This window comes from Schistocerca piceifrons, chromosome 2 (genome assembly GCF_021461385.2).
Source record: "Schistocerca piceifrons isolate TAMUIC-IGC-003096 chromosome 2, iqSchPice1.1, whole genome shotgun sequence".
Taxonomy (NCBI): Eukaryota; Metazoa; Arthropoda; class Insecta; order Orthoptera; family Acrididae; genus Schistocerca; species Schistocerca piceifrons.
This window is the reverse complement of record NC_060139.1, coordinates 1,014,355,367-1,014,374,545: the sequence shown is the minus strand read 5'-3', so window position 1 is coordinate 1,014,374,545 and position 19,179 is coordinate 1,014,355,367. Positions and strand designations below refer to the sequence as shown.

Below are 19,179 nucleotides of genomic sequence, written 5' to 3'. Positions count from 1 at the left end.
TCGTGTTCCATAAATACATTTACGGAAAGTTCTCAAAACGTGATAAAAACCAAATTGTGCATCAATTGCCACAATCCGCAAGTGAAAATTATTTCTGTAAATTATACAATTATACTAACCACCAGTTGCCACTAGTTACCCATCTAATTACATTGATAAGTATGCAGCTTACTTTTAGTTTACTTCGTTATTTACTAGGTGAACTCCAAATCCAGCAACAACTTCTTGGTGGTTGAGACCTTTCTCAAAAATGTGTGGACTAGGCTGATACACTGCCCAGTTCGCCACCATGGCACAGTGGGTTTGCACAACTGCACGGACTATCCTAGCACGCTTCCCTCCTCGATCAAAATTCTTATTCATGCCTCAGCCCACTTGGTATTCCCCCTGAATTCGAACAGCTTTGCAAAGGCTCTCCAACTATATTTGAATAGCACCGAATGAAACGTGGGATCCTGCGTGAAACACAGGCTGAGGTGCTTTAATCAGATGAAACTATGTGGTTTCAGGGACCCTTTCAAGTCTCAAGCATCTCTTATGTATATGCGCATACTGAAGCGATGAATGAAAATTTGTGCCATGGCTAGGATTCGAGCGTGGGTGTCCTGCTCGCTTGGCAGATGCGCTTACCACTACATCACCCTGGCACAGGGTATACCAACCGGCTTGCGGCATGAATGGGAATTAGGATTTAGGAGGGAGGCATGCTATGGTAGTCCGTGTGGTTGTACAAGCTCCTTGTGGCAGGGTGGCGTAGTGGTTTGCGTATCTACCTAGTGTGCAGGAGACCAGAGTTCAAATACCAGCCATTTCATTAGGTGCTTCAGTCTGCATGTATAGATCATATTTCGGCGGCTGTTCAGTGGTGTATTCTGAGTATTTAGATATGTGGCATCCATGATGTCAGATGGTTCGTTGCAAAATAATAAAGTAATTATCATCATACTGGTCAGGTGTGGTTCGTAACCATGGATTCTCAATTATTTCACAGACGACTCATTTCAGATCCACGTTTACTGTAATGTTCCAGCATCTGTTACTGTACACTTTCGTTCACGTATGTTAGGACGACTGGTAGGCGTGTGTATAGCCTTTTCACCAAGTGAAAGTCGGGCTGCTACAGCTCCTGGATGACCCATCCAAGGGAATGTTGCACTTCATTACTGGAAATGGTCCATACTCAGTCCGTCTACACAAAACAGGTGGTAGGCAAAAGCTCCCAGCACGTTATAGAAAATGACACCAGAACATGTGGTACTTCATTGTAATTTTTGATCAGTTTGGTCAAGTTATCGAAGGATGGGAGTTACTTAACACTGATGTCAATAGATTTTCACGGCCACTGTAGTATGATTTTCACAACATTGAACATACTACTCGAATACTGGATTGTATATCTGGTAACCAAGTGGGTCATGATCAAAGAGGTTTGGAGCGTATGTGTACGAAAAGAAAAGTAGCGCAACTATCTCGAGAAGGAGTAACAATGAGGAGGAAAGCTCACAGAATAGAGATGGAGATGAGTCGAAACGAGACATTTAGGAATAGGCTTATTATTCATGTAATGTGTTCGTACATAAATACGTAAATAAGGTCCGTCCGAACAGGCCAGGAAGACCCAATGGCACCGACTGGCTGCCGTATCATCCTCATAACGCAGGCGTCACTGGATACGGATACGGAGGGGCATGTGGACACTACACCGCTCTCTCGCCGGTATGTCTGTTTACGAGACCGGAGCTGCTATTTCTCAACCAAGTAGCTCTTCAGTTTGCCTCACAAGGGCTGAGCGAAGCCTGCTTGCCAACAGCGCTCGTCAGAGCGGATGGTCACCCATCCATGCGCTAGCCCAGCCCGGCAGTGCTTAATTTCGGTGATCTGACGGGAACCGGTGTTACTATTGCGGCAAGACCGACTCAGAATACATAGTTGCTTCTATTTCACATTACACGAGATCGGACACAGAAACCCAAATGCTAATGCGAAGGCCCAGTTATTGTTGGGCCACGCAGGATTAGCTGCCAGTAGTTTAGCGCAGGTGTAAAAATAGCTATAACGGACTACGTAGTCAGCGGTCTTCAGTAGATTCAAGACAAGTACAGAGAGTACCGTGGCCGTAGGCTTTTCTTTCACTTCTGCTTCATTCTTCTAGCTTTCTTTCATTTCTAAATTTTTCTGTTAAGGAAGCTGTAACGTTAGATTCTAGAGATTTCATGGTATATGATCATCAGTTATCTGCTATTTCAGCACGTACTTTAGGGTATACATTTCCTGCGATCCACCACTTCCTTCATAATGCTGCTGTATGTGCTGCCGTTTGTCTCAACATCCGGTATACGAAATCTCTTCCCCCCTCGCCTCCTCTTCCCTTCCGCATACCTTCTAAGACTTTCATAAACTCCTCATTCTTTCTTAATCTATTTCCAATACATTCTCGTGTCCTTCTTTATATTACACCCAGTAATTTTCTTTGCTCTCCCACTTATTCTCAGTACCTCTTCATTTTTCGTTTTATTCAATCACACCTCCATCACCTGCCATGTCTCTATTTCAAAAGCCTCGAGCCTTGCTCTACTTTTCTCTCTCAGTATCCACGTTTCAGCATCACATAGGTTGGTTGGATTGTTGATTCTGGGGAGGGTACCAAACAGAGAGGTCATCGAGCCCATCGAATTACGGAAGGAAGCCGGGCGTGCCTTCCAAAGGCACCACCGCTGCGTCTGCCAGAAGCGATTTAGGGAAATTACGGGGAACCTAAATCAGGATGGCCGGACACGAGTCCCGTGTTCGAATGACAGCACCACCCCGCTTTCTACCACAAAGGAGGGCGCGCCACAAAATATATTTTATTAGTCTCTTTCTCAAACCTTTGTCCATATTGCTGCAGAAAATTATCCTTCCCTTATAAAATACCTCTTCCGCCACTGCTATTCTGATTTAAATTCCTGTGCTGCTGTTCCAGTTATTTACTATCCTGCTTCCGAGGTATTTAAAGCCTTACTCCTCCATTCAAAATTATCTTTACCTTTTTATTTCCTTCTAGTATCATTACTTTTGCTTTCTATATGTTGATTTTCTTTCCACAAATATTTCCTGTAGCTTTGATTATATCCACTATGTCCTATAATTCTTTTTCACCTGTTGCTAGAAGGACCATGTCGACTGCAAATCTCAAACACGATATTATTCTCCCTCCCATTCTTACCCACTTGTCAACTAGTGGGCAACGGTCAATCGTATTTTCTAAATTTAGATTGAAAGAGTAGAAGACAGACAGCAGCTGTGTCTTACTCCTTTTTCCAAGATCTATCCAGTCGGTACTTGTTCCATAAAATTTCAGGTAACTGCCACTATATTTCGGCGCAGAGTCTTCTGGTCATCTTCAGGTGAATACTGACAGGAAAGACAAAGCGCTCACGTATTTAAGACCCCGCCGGCACATGCGTGGGTTGCCCAGCAGGCGTTGTGACTGCGATGTTTATGAGTCTGTGCCCTCCTTGGTGAAAGCTGGCGCTATGGATATCAGATCCACTATCTTCGAAAGGCAAACGACACCGGCTACTTTGAGCGCGAAGTTTTGGTATGCCGGGATTCCATGCACAATTTAACTGGACACTGGCGTCTCGATTAATAAGGGACTAAGGCAGTCGTGTTTCCACTGATTCAGTGATTATAGAACTCCAAAAGCTTGATGTATGAGCCGCAATTTTCGTTTAATCGGTACTTTCTCCTCCGACTTTCACTGATGGTTTTTTTATTTAAATTTAATGAGTTTGTAAGTCGTCTGGCTTTTCACTCACTTTATTTTGCCTTATTATAGCTCAACGGCGGTGTCAATGATAATAACAATAAATGTATAAACACACCATGTTACCCCTCGCATGTGTGTGTGTGTGTTTGTGTTCGTTTGTGTGCGTGTGTGTGTGTGTGTGTGTGTGTGTGTGTGTGTGTGTGTGTGTGCGTGCGTGCGAGAGAGAGAGAGAGAGAGAGAGAGAGAGAGAGAGAGAGAGAACAAGTTTGTACATGTAAAGCATGATGTGTATGTGCCTTTAGAACTGTTCGTAATCATACAAGTGAAGTATGTTTACTCTTACTCTTCAGAGGTCTTGAGATACACCCAAACGATATCGCTATCTTCACGCTGAGCTCCGCGTTCTCCCTCAACTCTTACGTGCAGACTATTCCTCTGGCCAGCGCTGGATCCATTCCGACAGGTGAGTAACGAACATGACAACTCTCAAGCATGCTCCTGGCAGTCCAGAACTATAAGACAATTTGGTCTCCTAAGTTATGCGATTACAGAAACTTGCGAGAGTACGTAATATACATGTGTCACGGAGCAGAGGATGTTCCTTAATATACATTTCAGGTACGCTATACTAACTGAACTAAATTAAGTGGAAATAATTTTGACGTAACGTCAACACTTTCAGAATGAATCTCGATATACAGGCAGAAAGAAAAAGAAGTTAGGAAATCGAATAAGGAATCAAGACACTGTGAAATTAATGACACTGAGCTGGTAGTGGACATATATGTACAACTATGGGGAAAGTAAAAAATTTCTGCCGTACCAGCATTTGAAACTGGATCTCCTGCGTGCTAGGCAGGTGTTCTGATCACTAATGGCTGCAGGTTGAAAATGGTGTTTGTTCTTTCCGACATTTCCAAAAGAACAGACACCATATATATGAAAAAGAAATGTTAGTTGAAAAGACTTATTCGGTAAAGTATAGGGAAGTCAAAACGAACTGCAGTGAAATTGAAAGCAATGGCTGCAACACAGTGAGTGCAATGTGAATTATACAGTACAACGCAGAGGAGAGAGAAGATTATAGGAAGGAGTACATTAAAGGCGTCTGCTTGAGAGAAGACTTGTCTGATGTCATGACAGAAGTAGAAGTCGAGGTCGATATAGAAGACATAAGTTAAGTTTAAGTGAGCTCTGGTAAACGATGAAATAAGACAGAAAGGATAGATAACATTCCTTCTGAATTACTTCAGTTATTGGGCAGAAGCAGGAACGAAGCCACTGTCCAGCTTATTGTGTAGAATCTATGAGACTGGAGACTTACTACAGACTTTCGGAGAAACATCATCTGCAGAATCCCCCAGAGAGCAAGAGGAGATACGTAAGAGAACAGCTGCACAATCAGCTTAATAGCTCGTGCACCCTAGTTGCTGACTAGTAGAATGTATGGAATAAAATGGTTCAAATGGCTCTGAGCACTATGGGACTTAACTTACATAACTTCTAAGGTCATCAGTCCCCTAGAACTTAGAAATACTTAAACTTAACTAACCTAAGGACATCACACACAAGAGGGAACAATTAGAGAAGGAGACCAAGAACGAAGTGCTCAGGTTAAAAAGGGTTTGAGGCAAGGCTGCAGTTTTTCGTTCCTTTACATCGCAGAAACAATGACGGAAATGAAAGAAAGGTTCAAGAGTGGAATTAAAATTCAAGATGAAGGGATATCAATCATAAGATTCGCTGATTGCTATCCTCAGGGACACTGAAGAACTATTACAGGACCTGTTGAATGGAAAAAACAGTCTCATGAGTACAGAGTATGTATTTAGAGTAAACCGAAGATAGACGAAAGTAATGAGCAGCATAAATGAGAACAATGAGAAACTTAACATCACAACTGATGAGCACGGAGTAAACTGTCATAGAACTCTGCTGCCTTGGAAACAATACAACGCATGACAGAATAAACAGAGTAGCATACGCAAAGAGGGCGTTGTTGACCAATACAGTTCTGGATAGTATCAAACATATGCTTCAATTTGGGGAAGGAATATCTAGAATGTACGTCTGGAACACAGGCTGTGGGAAAACCGGAAGAGAACAAAACTGGCGCGTTTGACGTTTGGTCCGTAGAATGCTGCTGGATATTAGGTGAACTGATAAATAAAGTCATGGGGAAATTGTGTGCAGAATTGGAGAAGAAAGGATGATACGGAAAACACTGACAAGGAGAAAGCAAAGGATGACAGTACAAGTGCTAAGACATCAGGTAATAACTCCCTTGGTTCTAGAGGGAGCTGTAGGTGGTAAACACTGTACGGGAAGACAGAAATTGGGATTTACCCTAAAATCAGTTCCGGATGCTGATTTTAAATCCTACTCTGAGATGAAGAGGATGGTATCAGAGACTTATTCGTGGCAGGCCGCATCGAACCAGTCAGACGACTGATGACTAAAAGAAAGAAAGAAAACGCGTGGTTTTATCTTAGTAGATACATGAATGCTGAAGACACGAATATTTTCTCACACGAAATATACATAGCTTTCATGAAACACCTAGCACTGAAATTGTGCTGTGCTGTATCGAATTGAAGAATAATGAGATCTGTTTTCTTTGAAACTACAGTGAACAGTGGTGTGTACCAAGACATCATTCCACAGTTTAGTAGTTGCTTGGGGCTGGTGTGCGCGACTTTTCTATCATTCTGCAATCAGTTGCTTTGTACTCCTTTTATATATAACCTTGATCACAATAACGCTATTATCGGGTTAAAATGGCTTAGGTAAACGTCACCATAGAAGCCCTTGGAGAAGTATCGTTACACAGTAATCATTCGTAGGTCGTTGTTCTTTGTTGTTGTAAACAATTACGTTAACAGACCTCCATGGAAAAAGCAATAATTTAAACTAAACCTAAGTGAAAAGTAGCGAACCCTTCCAATGAAAGCATCAACGACCTGAACGTTATTCTATTGATTACATTCCATTTAATTTCTCCTTGAAAAGCTATCGAAATTTAGTCCTACTCTGTGATATGTCATTACACGACGTGATGCTGTCGTGCACTGCATTTTCGACGGAATAATGTAGTAGTTCTCACGCTGTTCTAGCTGGTTCGACTGGGATTGCTTCCGGTTGGGGCGCCACCGATTACACTGTCGCCCCTGACATTCTGCAGTGGGTGGAGGTGACCATCGTCGACTTCCAGACTTGCCGCCAGCTGATCGACGACTTGGGCATAGAGGACAACCCCGTGGTGGACACCATGGTGTGCACCGGCCCAGTCACCGGTGGAATCAGCCTCTGCGGCGTGAGTTGCTCTCCTCCTAAAACTCAATTTCTTTATGAGTAAATCTGGTTGAGTGTAAGGACTAACCGCGGTGCGCCTGTTTTGATCAACAGTGTTCTACTTTAAGGTGACCAGCCACAATTTTCTATCTTCTGTACCTCCAGACATAATACTACACAATCTCAAAGTTCTCAATTGTTTAATATGCAGTCTAATCTCTATCTTCCGATGCAATTTTTGCCTCTCTACTTCCTTTGATAGCATACACGTTGCTTTTTGATGTCCAAAATATTCCTACCGTCCTGTTCAATCTTCTGTTTGGTATTTTCCGCTTATTACTTCCCATGCCAATTCTAGAGATAACGTCACTTCTTATGAGTCCAATTATGTGTTCTTCTGGAACACCATATGTCGAACGCTTTGATTCTCTTCTTTTCCAACTTTCCCACAGTCTATGTCCATGTTTCACTATCATACCATGTCGTACTACAGGATGAGATTTTCACTCTGCAGCGGAGTGTGCGCTGATATGAAACTTCTTGGCAATTTAAAACTGTGTGCCGGACCGAGACTCGGACTCAGGGCCTTTGCCTTTTGCGGGAAAGTGCTCTGCCATCTGAGCTACCCAAGCACGACTCACACCCCCTCTTCACAGCTTTACTTCTGCCAGTACCTCGTCTCCTACCTTCCAAACTTTACTTAAGCTCTCCTGCGAACCTTGCAGAACTAGCACTCCTGAAAGTAAGGATATTGCGGAGACATGGCTTAGCCACAGCCTGGGGGATGTTTCCAGAATGAGATTTTCACTCTGCAGCGGTCCGGCACACAGTTTTAATTGGCCAGGAAGTTTCATGTCGTACTCCAGACGTACATCCGCAGAAACGTCTCTAGTTCCAGCCTGTTGTTTAATGCTTAGTTACCTCTTTTTTTTGTTTTTCACCAAGGATTTCCCTCCTTGCCTGTGTAAGTCTCCTTCTTTTATTCACCTGCTTCGTCCGTCTTGAGTCGTTTCACTTCGAAAGTAAAAGTAGTAGCATTCCTTCACTTTGTCTAGTATATGGTACCCAATTTTTATACTGAGTTTCTTGCATATTCCATTTCTGCAACTCATCTCTCCGTTGGTATGTCTTCCTTATTCGTTTTCAGTTCAGGTTCTGTACTCAGTGGACGCATTCTCTAGGTGCCATAAGTTTTCTTCACTAACACAGAGTAGAGTAATCTTACGAGCGATTCATATTCTTTCTGACTGAATTTAACTCCACTTCTTAATTTCTCATTTATTTTCCAAACTGCTTCTGCATTCCATCGTACATGATGTACATTGCAGAAATTATTCCTGCCCTTTTTAACCCGATTACTTTTTTCTTGGTCCCTCTCCCTCTTGGTTCTTGTACGAAATATTAGTTGTATGTATTTTCTAACGGGCTATATCCACTTTACTAAGAATATCGAACATCTTGAACCATTGGTTTTCAACCTTTTAGAGTTCGTGGCTCCCTTGACCAACTATGTCGTTGGTCCCCCTGTAGAATACTTTCTACAAAATGAAATACTTAATAAAAAAAGTTACGAATAAAATACTACTCACCTCAGTGCGGCACCGGAGCTTGCTTTTTGTTACACAAGCCGTCAAAATTTGGCACCAAATAAGATACAGCTACATTCATTTCTATCTCCTCACAAAGTCTTGATTTGTATTCGGTTTTAATGTCATCCACTGCTGAAAACCACTCTCCCAAAGATTGGACGTTGCTAAGGAAATCAATACCTTCAGGACTTTATTGCTCAAGCTTGGGAACCCTTTCCTTATTGAATACCAAAATGATGGCAATGTCATTGAAGAAAATGAAATCTTTAGAGTGGAATCTTATGAAAGTTCTATCTTCTCTTTCTCTTCCATAGTCTTGAACTGAGAAGGAAAATCAGTACTGAAGGGATTCTGATCCCAATGAAACCTGCCACATTCTCAGGAAAATATTTTTTAAAATGAACGTGAGGTTCAGTTAAATGTCTTTCACTTATAGAAAAACATCTGCAGTTACGCCTATTCCATTGCCACTTATAAAATGGTTCAAATGTGGAAAGGAGTCCATTTCTCCTCCGTAGCTCATTTTTCTGTTCCAAAGCAGCAGCTTCTTTTGGAAGGCAAAAACTATGTCAGTATGCTGAATTAAATTATTTTCACTTCCTTGCACAGAATTATTCATTAACTTCACAAATATGTGAAATAAATATGTGATCTTATTTAAAAAGTTATTGTCTAAAAAACACTTCTTACTGATAAGATTTTCTTCTTCCGGGTGAGAATAGCTTCATCGCTTAAGATAAAAAATGTGTGATGATACATTTCCCCTGGAAAGCCAGTCACCGCTTGTATAAAATAGGAGAGATGTATGTTCTGCCCCCGTATCGTGATAAATTTGACTCAAAAAATCTAGTTTTTTGAAGACGAGTTTTAATAAAGATCACCACATTCATTACAGTGTGCATTGTTCGATTCACATCAACACTTATACGTTCCGAAGCAAGTGGATCTCAATAGATAATGCAATTACTACGCATAAAATGAGGAGCTTTGCTGCGGGTAGATGCTTGTATACCACCGTAAAGCCCTTACATGGATCATGTACCGTCAATACACACACCAACACAGTGAACTCAGTTAATTTGATTTTCTGTCATAAAAAATTAAATGATCATCTCTGTTGCTATCAATGGCCTCATCAAACTGCTAACCAGATTCCCTGCACGCCAAGACCGTAGGATCCTACGCAGTGCCGTAGGGGACCGCACGGCCACTTCCCAGCAAATTAGGGACAATGTTGCTCCTGGGGTATCGGCGAGGACCATTCGCAACCGTCTCCATGAAGCTGGGCTATGGTCCCGCACACCGTTAGGCCGTCTTCCGCTCACGCCCCAACATCGTGCAGCCTGCCTCCAGTGGTGTCGCGACAGGCGTGAATGGAGGGACGAATGGAGTCGTGTCGTCTTCAGCGATGAGAGTCGCTTCTGCCTTGGTGCCAATGATGGTCGTATGCGTGTTTGGCGCCGTGCAGGTGAGCGCCACAATCAGGACTGCATACGACCGAGGCACACAGGGCCAACACCCGGCATCATGGTGTGGGGAGCGATCTCCTACACTGGCCGTACACCACTAGTGATCGTCGAGGGGACACTGAATAGTGCACGGTACATCCAAACCGTCATCGAACCCATCGTTCTACCATTCCTAGACCGGCAAGGGAACTTGCTGTTCCAACAGGACAATGCACGTCCGCATGTATCCCGTGCCACCCAACGTGCTCTAGAAGGTGTAAGTCAACTACCCTGGCCAGCAAGATCTCCGGATCTGTCCCCCATTGAGCATGTTTGCGACTGGATGAAGCGTCGTCTCACGCGGTCTGCACGTCCAGCACGAACGCTGGTCCAACTGAGGCGCCAGGTGGAAATGGCATGGCAAGCCGTTCCACAGGACTACATCCAGCATCTCTACGATCGTCTCCATGGGAGAATAGCAGCCTGCATTGCTGCAAAAGGTGGATATACACTGTACTAGTGCCGACATTGTGCATGCTCTGTTGCCTGTGTCTATGTGCCTGTGGTTCTGTCAGTGTGATCATGTGATGTATCTGACCCCAGGAATGTGTCAATAAAGTTTCCCCTTCCTGGGACAATGAATTCACGGTGTTCTTATTTCAATTTCCAGGAGTATATTTTCTACACTAGCGTTTACTATCTTCTTTACCACTTTCCTTGTTGCCCTCAGCAGGCTATTGCGTTTAACATTCGCTTGGGAAATTAAAAAACTTTTCCTTAGTTTGTCGTCCTTATCAGGCTTGATAACAAAATTGCAATATGACAAAAATTAGTTGAAAACTCAAACGTCACAAGTGGAACATGCGATACTTCAATATGGAGATTATGACAGTTTACACAGGCTGGCCAACATCTCCAGGGGAATTCCTCAGACGCCACACGAACTGGCGCTACAAACGAAATTCCCGCAACTGTCTTCCTTACCACTACGAACCAAATACACTGTTTCCCAGTAGGTCATTCATGGCACACCTGCGTGTGGCGGCGCCAAGATTGATACCAGTGTCTTCAAGCATTTCAATGCACTTAATAAAATTGTTTTCACAAAAGAAAAGCCTTTCACATAAATAAAAAAGCAAAAACTGGATAACGTCACCCATTTAAATAATCAAAATTGGCTTGGACGTTTCTGTGATGTAAATCCATCTGGTAGTTGAGGGTAACTTCTCGGGCTCTTCTCAATGCTCGAAAAATCTCCAATTCTTCTAAAATACTTACAACTTTGCCCTTTTTCTCCCGGTGCTTGCCGCGTAGGCCTCGCTACAGATAGCGCTCAGTTGGCGCCGGCAGCACCAACGCTTCCTCCCCAGGATGTCTGCAGTGTATGTACAGTGTGACACTATTCTATTTTAATGTTACAAACGCTGCGTTTTTCAAGGTATTTTAATAACTTTTATTATAATTATTCTAATAGAGACTACATTCTTAATTTGACGTTTATACTGCGTTCTTTTTTATGTTGTAGATGGCCTTAGCCCTCATTACATTCTATCACAGACGCTCCCACATTCGTGTGACAGAAGTTTTAAATACCTCGTAAATGTATTGGATGGCTTTATGCGGTTTAAATAGAACCTTCAGTATTTTGACTGTACGTAGACAGACCTAATCGCTTATGTCTCATATAAGGGGCGTTCAAAAAGAAACGAGCCGGAGTCTGGAATGCGCTAATCGGTGACAGGAGGGTAATGGTTCAAATGGCTCTGAGCGCTATGGGACTTAACTTCTGAGGTCATCAGTCCCCTATAACTTAGAACTACTTAAACCAAACTAACCTAAGGACATCACACACATCCATGCCCGAGGCAGGATTCGAACCTGCGACCGTAGCGGTCGTGCGGTTCCAGACAGTAGCGGCTAGAACCGCTCGGCCAAATCGGCCGGCACAGGAGGGTAATATCATGGTGTGTGTAACGAGGTGTGGTTCCGACCAGAGCGTGGAAGTTCACAGCCCGTCGCTAGAGGGTGCGTGTGCACGTCACGTGACGATATAGAGCTAGCAGCGGCATGCATCAATCGTCCAACACTGCCAGTCGCATTGCAAACAGTGACATTGACGCGTCAACAGGAGAGCAAAAAGGTGTTGTTGCCTATCTGACAGCGGAAGGAGTAGGAGGAACGGACTTTCATCGACGAATGTCGCAAGTGTACGGCGAATACTGCATGTCCCTTGCGAGGGTCAAGCAAGGCACTACCGCTTCACGGAAGGACGGGTGTCGTTTTAGCCGATGATGCACGGTCTGGAGCACCACATTCCATCACCGATGACATCTCCAACTGATGGATGCACTGATTACCCACGACCGACGAGTGTCAGTGAAAGCCATAGCCGCCGTGGTCGGATTGAGCGTCGAAAGTGTTCACACCATCATCAAGAAACGACTGTATATGCGCAAAGTGTGTGCGCAAAGGGTGCCCCCACAGTCTTCAACCACACCAGGAAGCATGTCGAATGGCCCACTGTCTTGTTCATCTGCAGCGCTATGCTCGGGAAGGGAATGCGTTCCTGGAACGAGTAGTGGCTGTAAATGAGCCATGGCGTCATCACTTCGAACCAGAATCAAAAGGACAACGTCTCCAGTGGAAGCATCCAGGGTCACCACCACCAAAAAAAGCCAAGGTCATCCACACGAGTGCACGAGAGATAATGCTGACGCACTTCTTTGACCAAGATGGCACCTTCTGATTCACTTCCTACAGCACGGGACAGCAGTGAATGCCCAGCGTTGCTCGGAAACCTTGACCGCCCTTCGCCAAGCGATCAAATCAAAACGACGAGGCAATCTCAACCGTGGGGTTCTTCTGATCCACGACAATGCAAAGCCTCCTACGGTCAAAACAGTCGCGGACACTCCTGCAGAAATTCCAATGAGGGGTTCTCGGCCGCCCTCCACAGAGTCCGAAACTCTCTCCCTTTGATTACGCCATATATGGTCCCCTTAAAAAGGCTCTAATAGGCAAACGATTCACCTTGGACGACGACGTCCAGCTGTATGTGCGGAACTGGTTAACATCGCAGCCCCGGGAATTTGATGAGACAGCCATTCACCGCCTTGTGTCACAGTGAGACAAGTGTCTCAAAAGCTATCGTCAATACTTTTAACATACAGGTGAAAATGAAATACAATGTCGTGTGACTAGGACCTCCCGTCGGGTAGACCGTTCGCCTGGTGCAGGTCTTTCGAGTTGACGCCACTTCGGCGACCTGCGCGTCGATGGGGATGAAATGATGATGATTAGGACAACACAACACCCAGTCCCTGAGCGGAGAAAATCTCCGACCCAGCCGGGAATCGAACCCAGGCCCTTAGGATTGACATTCCGTCACGCTGACCAATCAGCTACCGGGCGCGGACAACAGACAGGTAATCGTTTCTGTAATTCTGCCTCCGGTCCGTTTCTTTTTGAACGCCCCTTACACTTGGCCGTCTCATGGCATGGCTAAATTTCTGATAAGTTCTTTTATTCCTTTCTGTTCACTGAAGCACCTGAACACGGAAATTTACTTTCCAAAACCGCTCATGTTCTCCGATGAAGAATTCCAATAGCCGCAGCGGTTTTCTTCATTCAAGTAATGGAATATTTCGGCTGTCGTTACCCTACATACAAAGTAGTGTCTACAGTTTTATCGAATGATGCACCAAACTTTAAAAAGACACAGATACGTGCCATTATTTTTCAACTTAATCAACAAATCCTTCTAAACAACGGAAGGAACGTTCTGCCAATGGCTCAATTCCTCGGCGACGGAACGATGCCCCTCCATCACGAAATATTCGAGAACTGCTGTGTGAACGTTCTCATTGTCTGAAAATATCTCTCTTTCCAGTTGTTCTTTCAGCTTGCCGAGAAGATGCAAATCGTATGGGACATGTACTTATCTGTATGGCGAATCAGCGTCACCCACACCTGTGCACCTTGGGCAAACTGTGGAGACCAGCTCGCTACCGCTGGACACGATATCGCATTTGGTCCGTACAGCGCCAGTATTCGTGTGCAGTTTAAACGCCTTGCCCAACAGAACCTGTCCTGTCCTGCGAACTTCAGTTTTGGACTTGGTTCCCCACAACATTGCCACCCTGTAATGTAACTCTTATCCGTACTACAGTAAAACCGAGAAGATGAATTCTTTTCTGACAACGTGCTACTCTTTTCCTGCAGTGGTCTTACCTTACGGCGACGTGCGTAATTTTCTTTCTGAAATCTATACGTGCTATTTCTTTCGCTTTTTCTAGGACTGGTGATATCAATTTGTCTTGACTTTTCTTATCTCTTGTCTCCGTTATGAGAACTGAGGCATTTTCCTTTCCCAAAGAAAAATGATAGTTATATATTTCTTAACATTCTTTCTCTTTCTTCTGGGTATCGTTATTATCAACAACTTGGATGCATGAGCTGTTAAACAGTTGATGCTATAGGTCTCGCTTCTGTTTGTCCTTGGTATATTCGGTTTTGAGTGGATGACATTCTTCCTAAACTTAGATGGTATGCCTCCGGTCTCATAGATTCTACGCAACAACGTTAATTTTACCAGACGTTGAAAATACTGCTGCAGTTGTAAGATTCTCTTATTATCACACGGTCGGTTTCGGGCTCTTATGCGCCCATCTTCAGGTGTCGTAGCTTGGTGCTGGCACCCCCGAGCGCCGCGGTGGACGTGTACAAGTTTCGGTGCCCTACCAACGAGTGCAGAGCATGATCCTTTCCTTGACACTTGTTACGTACATGTTAAATGCTCAGAGCCATCCCTTCTGTCTTGTATGAACGCAATACTTCCATAGCTCTGTGAAACGCTGACTCTAATACTGGATGTTTTCCCAATCGATACCCACAGCATCTTTTCCGTCCGCAGAAAGTTCTTCCTCTCTCCTTTACGTTTTCGAAGAACTCCTGTCTCTGATTTCTCCGACAGTCTTGACTTTTTCGTAGGCTAAATCAGGTCTTGCTGCGGCGACTTCTTCGATTTCTTCATATTTACTGCCAAGTCATTTCTCTGTAACTTCACTACACTTCCTATTGATTTAATTAACATGCCGACGTCGCATGCTGAAGATGGACAGATAGAGAAAGTGTATGAGGATCTTGAAAGGGTAATGCAGTATGTAAAGGGGGACGAAAATCTAATAGTCATGGGCGACTGGAATGCAGTTGTAGGGGAAGGACTAGAAGAAAAGGTTACAGGAGAATATGGGCTTGGGACAAGGAATGAAAGAGGAGAAAGACTAATTGAGTTCTGTAACAAGTTTCAGCTAGTAATAGCGAATACCCTGTTCAAGAATCACAAGAGGAGGAGGTATACTTGGAAAAGTCCGGGAGATACGGGAAGATTTCAATTAGATTATATCATGGTCAGACAGAGATTCCGAAATCAGATACTGCATTGCAAGGCGTACCCAGGAGCAGATATAGACTCAGATCACAATATAGTAGTGATGAAGAGTAGGCTGAAGTTCAAGACATCAGTCAGGAAGAATCAATACGCAAAGAAGTGGGATACGGAAGTACTAAGGAATGACGAGATACGTTTGAAGTTCTCTAACGCTATAGATACAGCAATAAGGAATAGCGCAGTAGGCAGTACAGTTGAAGAGGAATGGACATCTCTAAAAAGGGCCATCACAGGAGTTGGGAAGGAAACCAAAGGGACAAAGAATGTAGCTGCGAAGAAACCATGGCTAACAGAAGAAATACTTCAGTTGATTGATGAAAGAAGGAAGTACAAACATGTTCCTGGAAAATCAGGAATACAGAAATACAAGTCGCTGAGGAATGAAATAAATAGGAAGTGCAGGGAAGCTAAGACGAAATGGCTGCAGGAGAAATGTGAAGACATCGAAAAAGATATGGTTGTCGGAAGGACAGACTCAGCATACAGGAAAGTCAAAACAACCTTTGGTGACATTAAAAGCAACGGTGGTAACATTAAGAGTGCAACGGGAATTCCACTGTTAAATGCAGAGGAGAGAGCAGATAGGTGGAAAGAATACATTGAAAGCCTCTATGAGAGTGAAGATTTGTCTGATGTGACAGAAGAAGAAACAGGAGTCGATTTAGGAGAGATAGGGGATCCAGTATTAGAATCGGAATTTAAAAGAGCTTTGGAGGACTTACGGTCAAATAAGGCAGAAGGAATAGACAACATTCCATCAGAATTTCTAATATCATTGGGGGAAGTGGCAACAAAACGACTATTCACGTTGGTGTGTAGAATATATGAGTCTGGCGACATACCATCTGACTTTCGGAAAAGCATCATCCACACAATTCCGAAGACGGCAAGAGCTGAGAAGTGCGAGAATTATCGCACAAGCAGCTTAACAGCTCATGCATCGAAGCTGCTTACAAGAATAATATACAGAAGAATGGAAAAGAAACTTGAGAATGCGCTAGGTGACGATCAGTTTGACTTTAGGAAAAGTAAAGGGACGAGAGAGGCAATTCTGACGTTACGGCTAGTAATGGAAGCAAGTCTAAAGAAAAATCAAGACACTTTCATAGGATTTGTCGACCTGGAAAAAGCGTTCGACAATATAAAATGGTGCAAGCTGTTAGAGGTTCTGAAAAAAATAGGGGTAAGCTATAGGGAGAGACGGGTCATATACAATATGTACAACAACCAAGAGGGAATAATAAGAGTGGACGATCAAGAACGAAGTGCTCGTATTAAGAAGGGTGTAAGACAAGGCTGTAGCCTTTCGCCCCTACTCTTCAATCTGTACATCGAGGAAGTAATGATGGAAATAAAAGAAAGGTTCAGGAGTAGAATTAAAATACAAGGTGAAAGGATATCAGTGATACGGTTCGCTGATGACATTGCTATCCTGAGTGAAAGTGAAGAAGAATTAAATGATCTGCTGAACGGAATGAACAGTCTAATGAGTACACAGTATGGTTTGAGAGTAAATCGGAGAAAGACGAAGGTAATGATAAGTAGTAGAAATGAGAACAGCGAGAAACTTAACATCAGGATTGATGGTCACGAAGTCAATTAAGTTAAGGAATTCTACTACCTACGCAGTAAAATAACCAATGACGGACGGAGCGAGGAGGACATAAAAAGCAGACTCGCTATGGCAAAAAAGGCATTTCTGGCCAAGACAAGTCTACTAATATCAAATACCGGCCTTAATTTGAGGAAGAAATTTCTGAGGATGTACGTCTGGAGTACAGCATTATATGGTAGTGAAACATGGACTGTGGGAAAACCGGAACAGAAGAGAATCGAAGCATTTGCGATGTGGTGCTATAGACGAATGTTGAAAATTAGGTGGACTGATAAGGTAAGGAATGAGGAGGTTCTACGCAGTATCGGAGAGGAAAGGAATATGTGGAAAACACTGATAAGGAGAAGGGATAGGATGATAGGACATCTGCTAAGACGTGAGGGAATGACTTCCATGGTATTAGAGGGAGCTGTAGAGGGCAAAAACTGTAGAGGAAGACAGAGATTGGAATACGTCAAGCAAATAATTGAGGACGTAGGTTGCAAGTGCTACTCTGAGATGAAGCGGTTAACATAGGAAAGGAATTCGTGGCGGGCCGCATCAAACCAGTCAGTAGACTGATGACAAAAAAAAAAAAAAAATAAAAAAAAATAAAAAAAAAATAAAAATAAAAATTTTTCACTTGCATCACCCCTGTTCCCAGAACTCCTGAAGGTAGACGTTGACTGTGGATATTGTATATTGTATCACAGACAGACCCTTTGACTGTTCAGAGATGGCACTAAACCTGCCCAAAGATATAAACAACCATGTATGAGCAGCGCCTATTAGACGGAGGGGGTCAAACAGACGAACAGTTCCGGTCATTCCACCAGGAAGGAGGTACACTGCCCGTGTTGTCTGTAGTTCAACCATGCCTAGACGATCAATACCGTGGTTCGATCGCGTCCGCATTGTTACTTTGTGCCAGGAATAGCTCTCGACAAGGGAAGGATCCACGCATCTTGGAGTGTACCAAAGCGATGTTGTCCGAACATGGAGAATATGCAGAGAGACAGGAACTATCGATGACATGCCACTCTCAGGATCCCAAGGGCAGTGGAAGACCGCTACCTACGGATTATGGCCAGGAGGAACCCTGACAGCAACGCCACCATGTTGATAAATGCTCTTCGTGCAGCCACAGGACGTTGTGTTACGACTCAAACTGTGCACAACTTCACTTCCGACGTCCATGGCGAAGTCCATCTTTGCAACCACGACACTATGCAGCGCATTACAGATGGGCCCAACAACATGCCGAGTGAACCGCTCAGGATCGACACCACGTTCTCTTCACCGATAATGTGTTTGGAGGCAACCCGGTCAGGCTGAGCGCCTTAGACACACTGTCCAGCGAGTGTAGGCAGGTGGAGGTTGCCTGCTGTTTTGGGGTGGCATTATTTGGGGCCGACGTACGTCGCTGGTGGTCATGGAAGTCGCCGTAACGGCTGTACGATACGTGAATGCCGTCCTCCGACCGATAGTGCAATCAAATTGGCAGCATATTGGCGAGGCATTCGTCTCCATGGACGGCAAATTGCACCCCCATCGTGCAAATCTTGTGAATGGCTTCTTTCGGGATAATGACATAACTCGACTAGACTGGCCAGGATGTTCTCCAGACGTGATCCCTATTGAACATGCCTGGGATAAATTGAAAAGGGCTGTTTATAGACAACGTGATCCACCAACCACTTCGAGGGATCTACGCCGAATCTGCACCAACAGCGAATTGATGAACTTGTGGATAGTATTCCTCGACGAGTACAGGCATGCATCAATGCAAGATGAAGTGCTACTGGACATTAGGGGTACCGGTGTTTACAGCAGTTTGGACCACCACCTCTGAAGGTCTGGCTGTATGGTGGTACGCCATGCTATGTGTGGCTTTCATGATCAATAAAAAGGGCAGAAATGATGTTTGTGTTGATCTCTATTCCAATTTTCTGTACAGGTTCCGGAACTCTCGGAACCGAGGTGATGTAAAACTTTTTTTTGATGTGTGTATATTTGTGATCTCTTGGTATCTCAGAGCGTGTCATATCAACCGAGCC

The 19,179-nt window shown here is 43.9% G+C and overlaps 1 protein-coding gene across 1 annotated transcript in view; it reads left to right on the top strand.

Annotated features, from left to right (window-relative positions):
• LOC124776074 (trypsin-1-like) overlaps window positions 1-19,179 on the top strand; it is a 34,672-nt gene that overhangs the window by 13,018 nt on the left and 2,475 nt on the right. Inside the window, exons 4-5 of the mRNA XM_047250917.1 lie at window positions 4,054-4,214; window positions 6,865-7,064. Of these exons, the coding sequence (XP_047106873.1) occupies window positions 4,054-4,214; window positions 6,865-7,064 (361 nt within the window). The remainder of the gene's footprint in view (window positions 1-4,053; window positions 4,215-6,864; window positions 7,065-19,179) is intronic.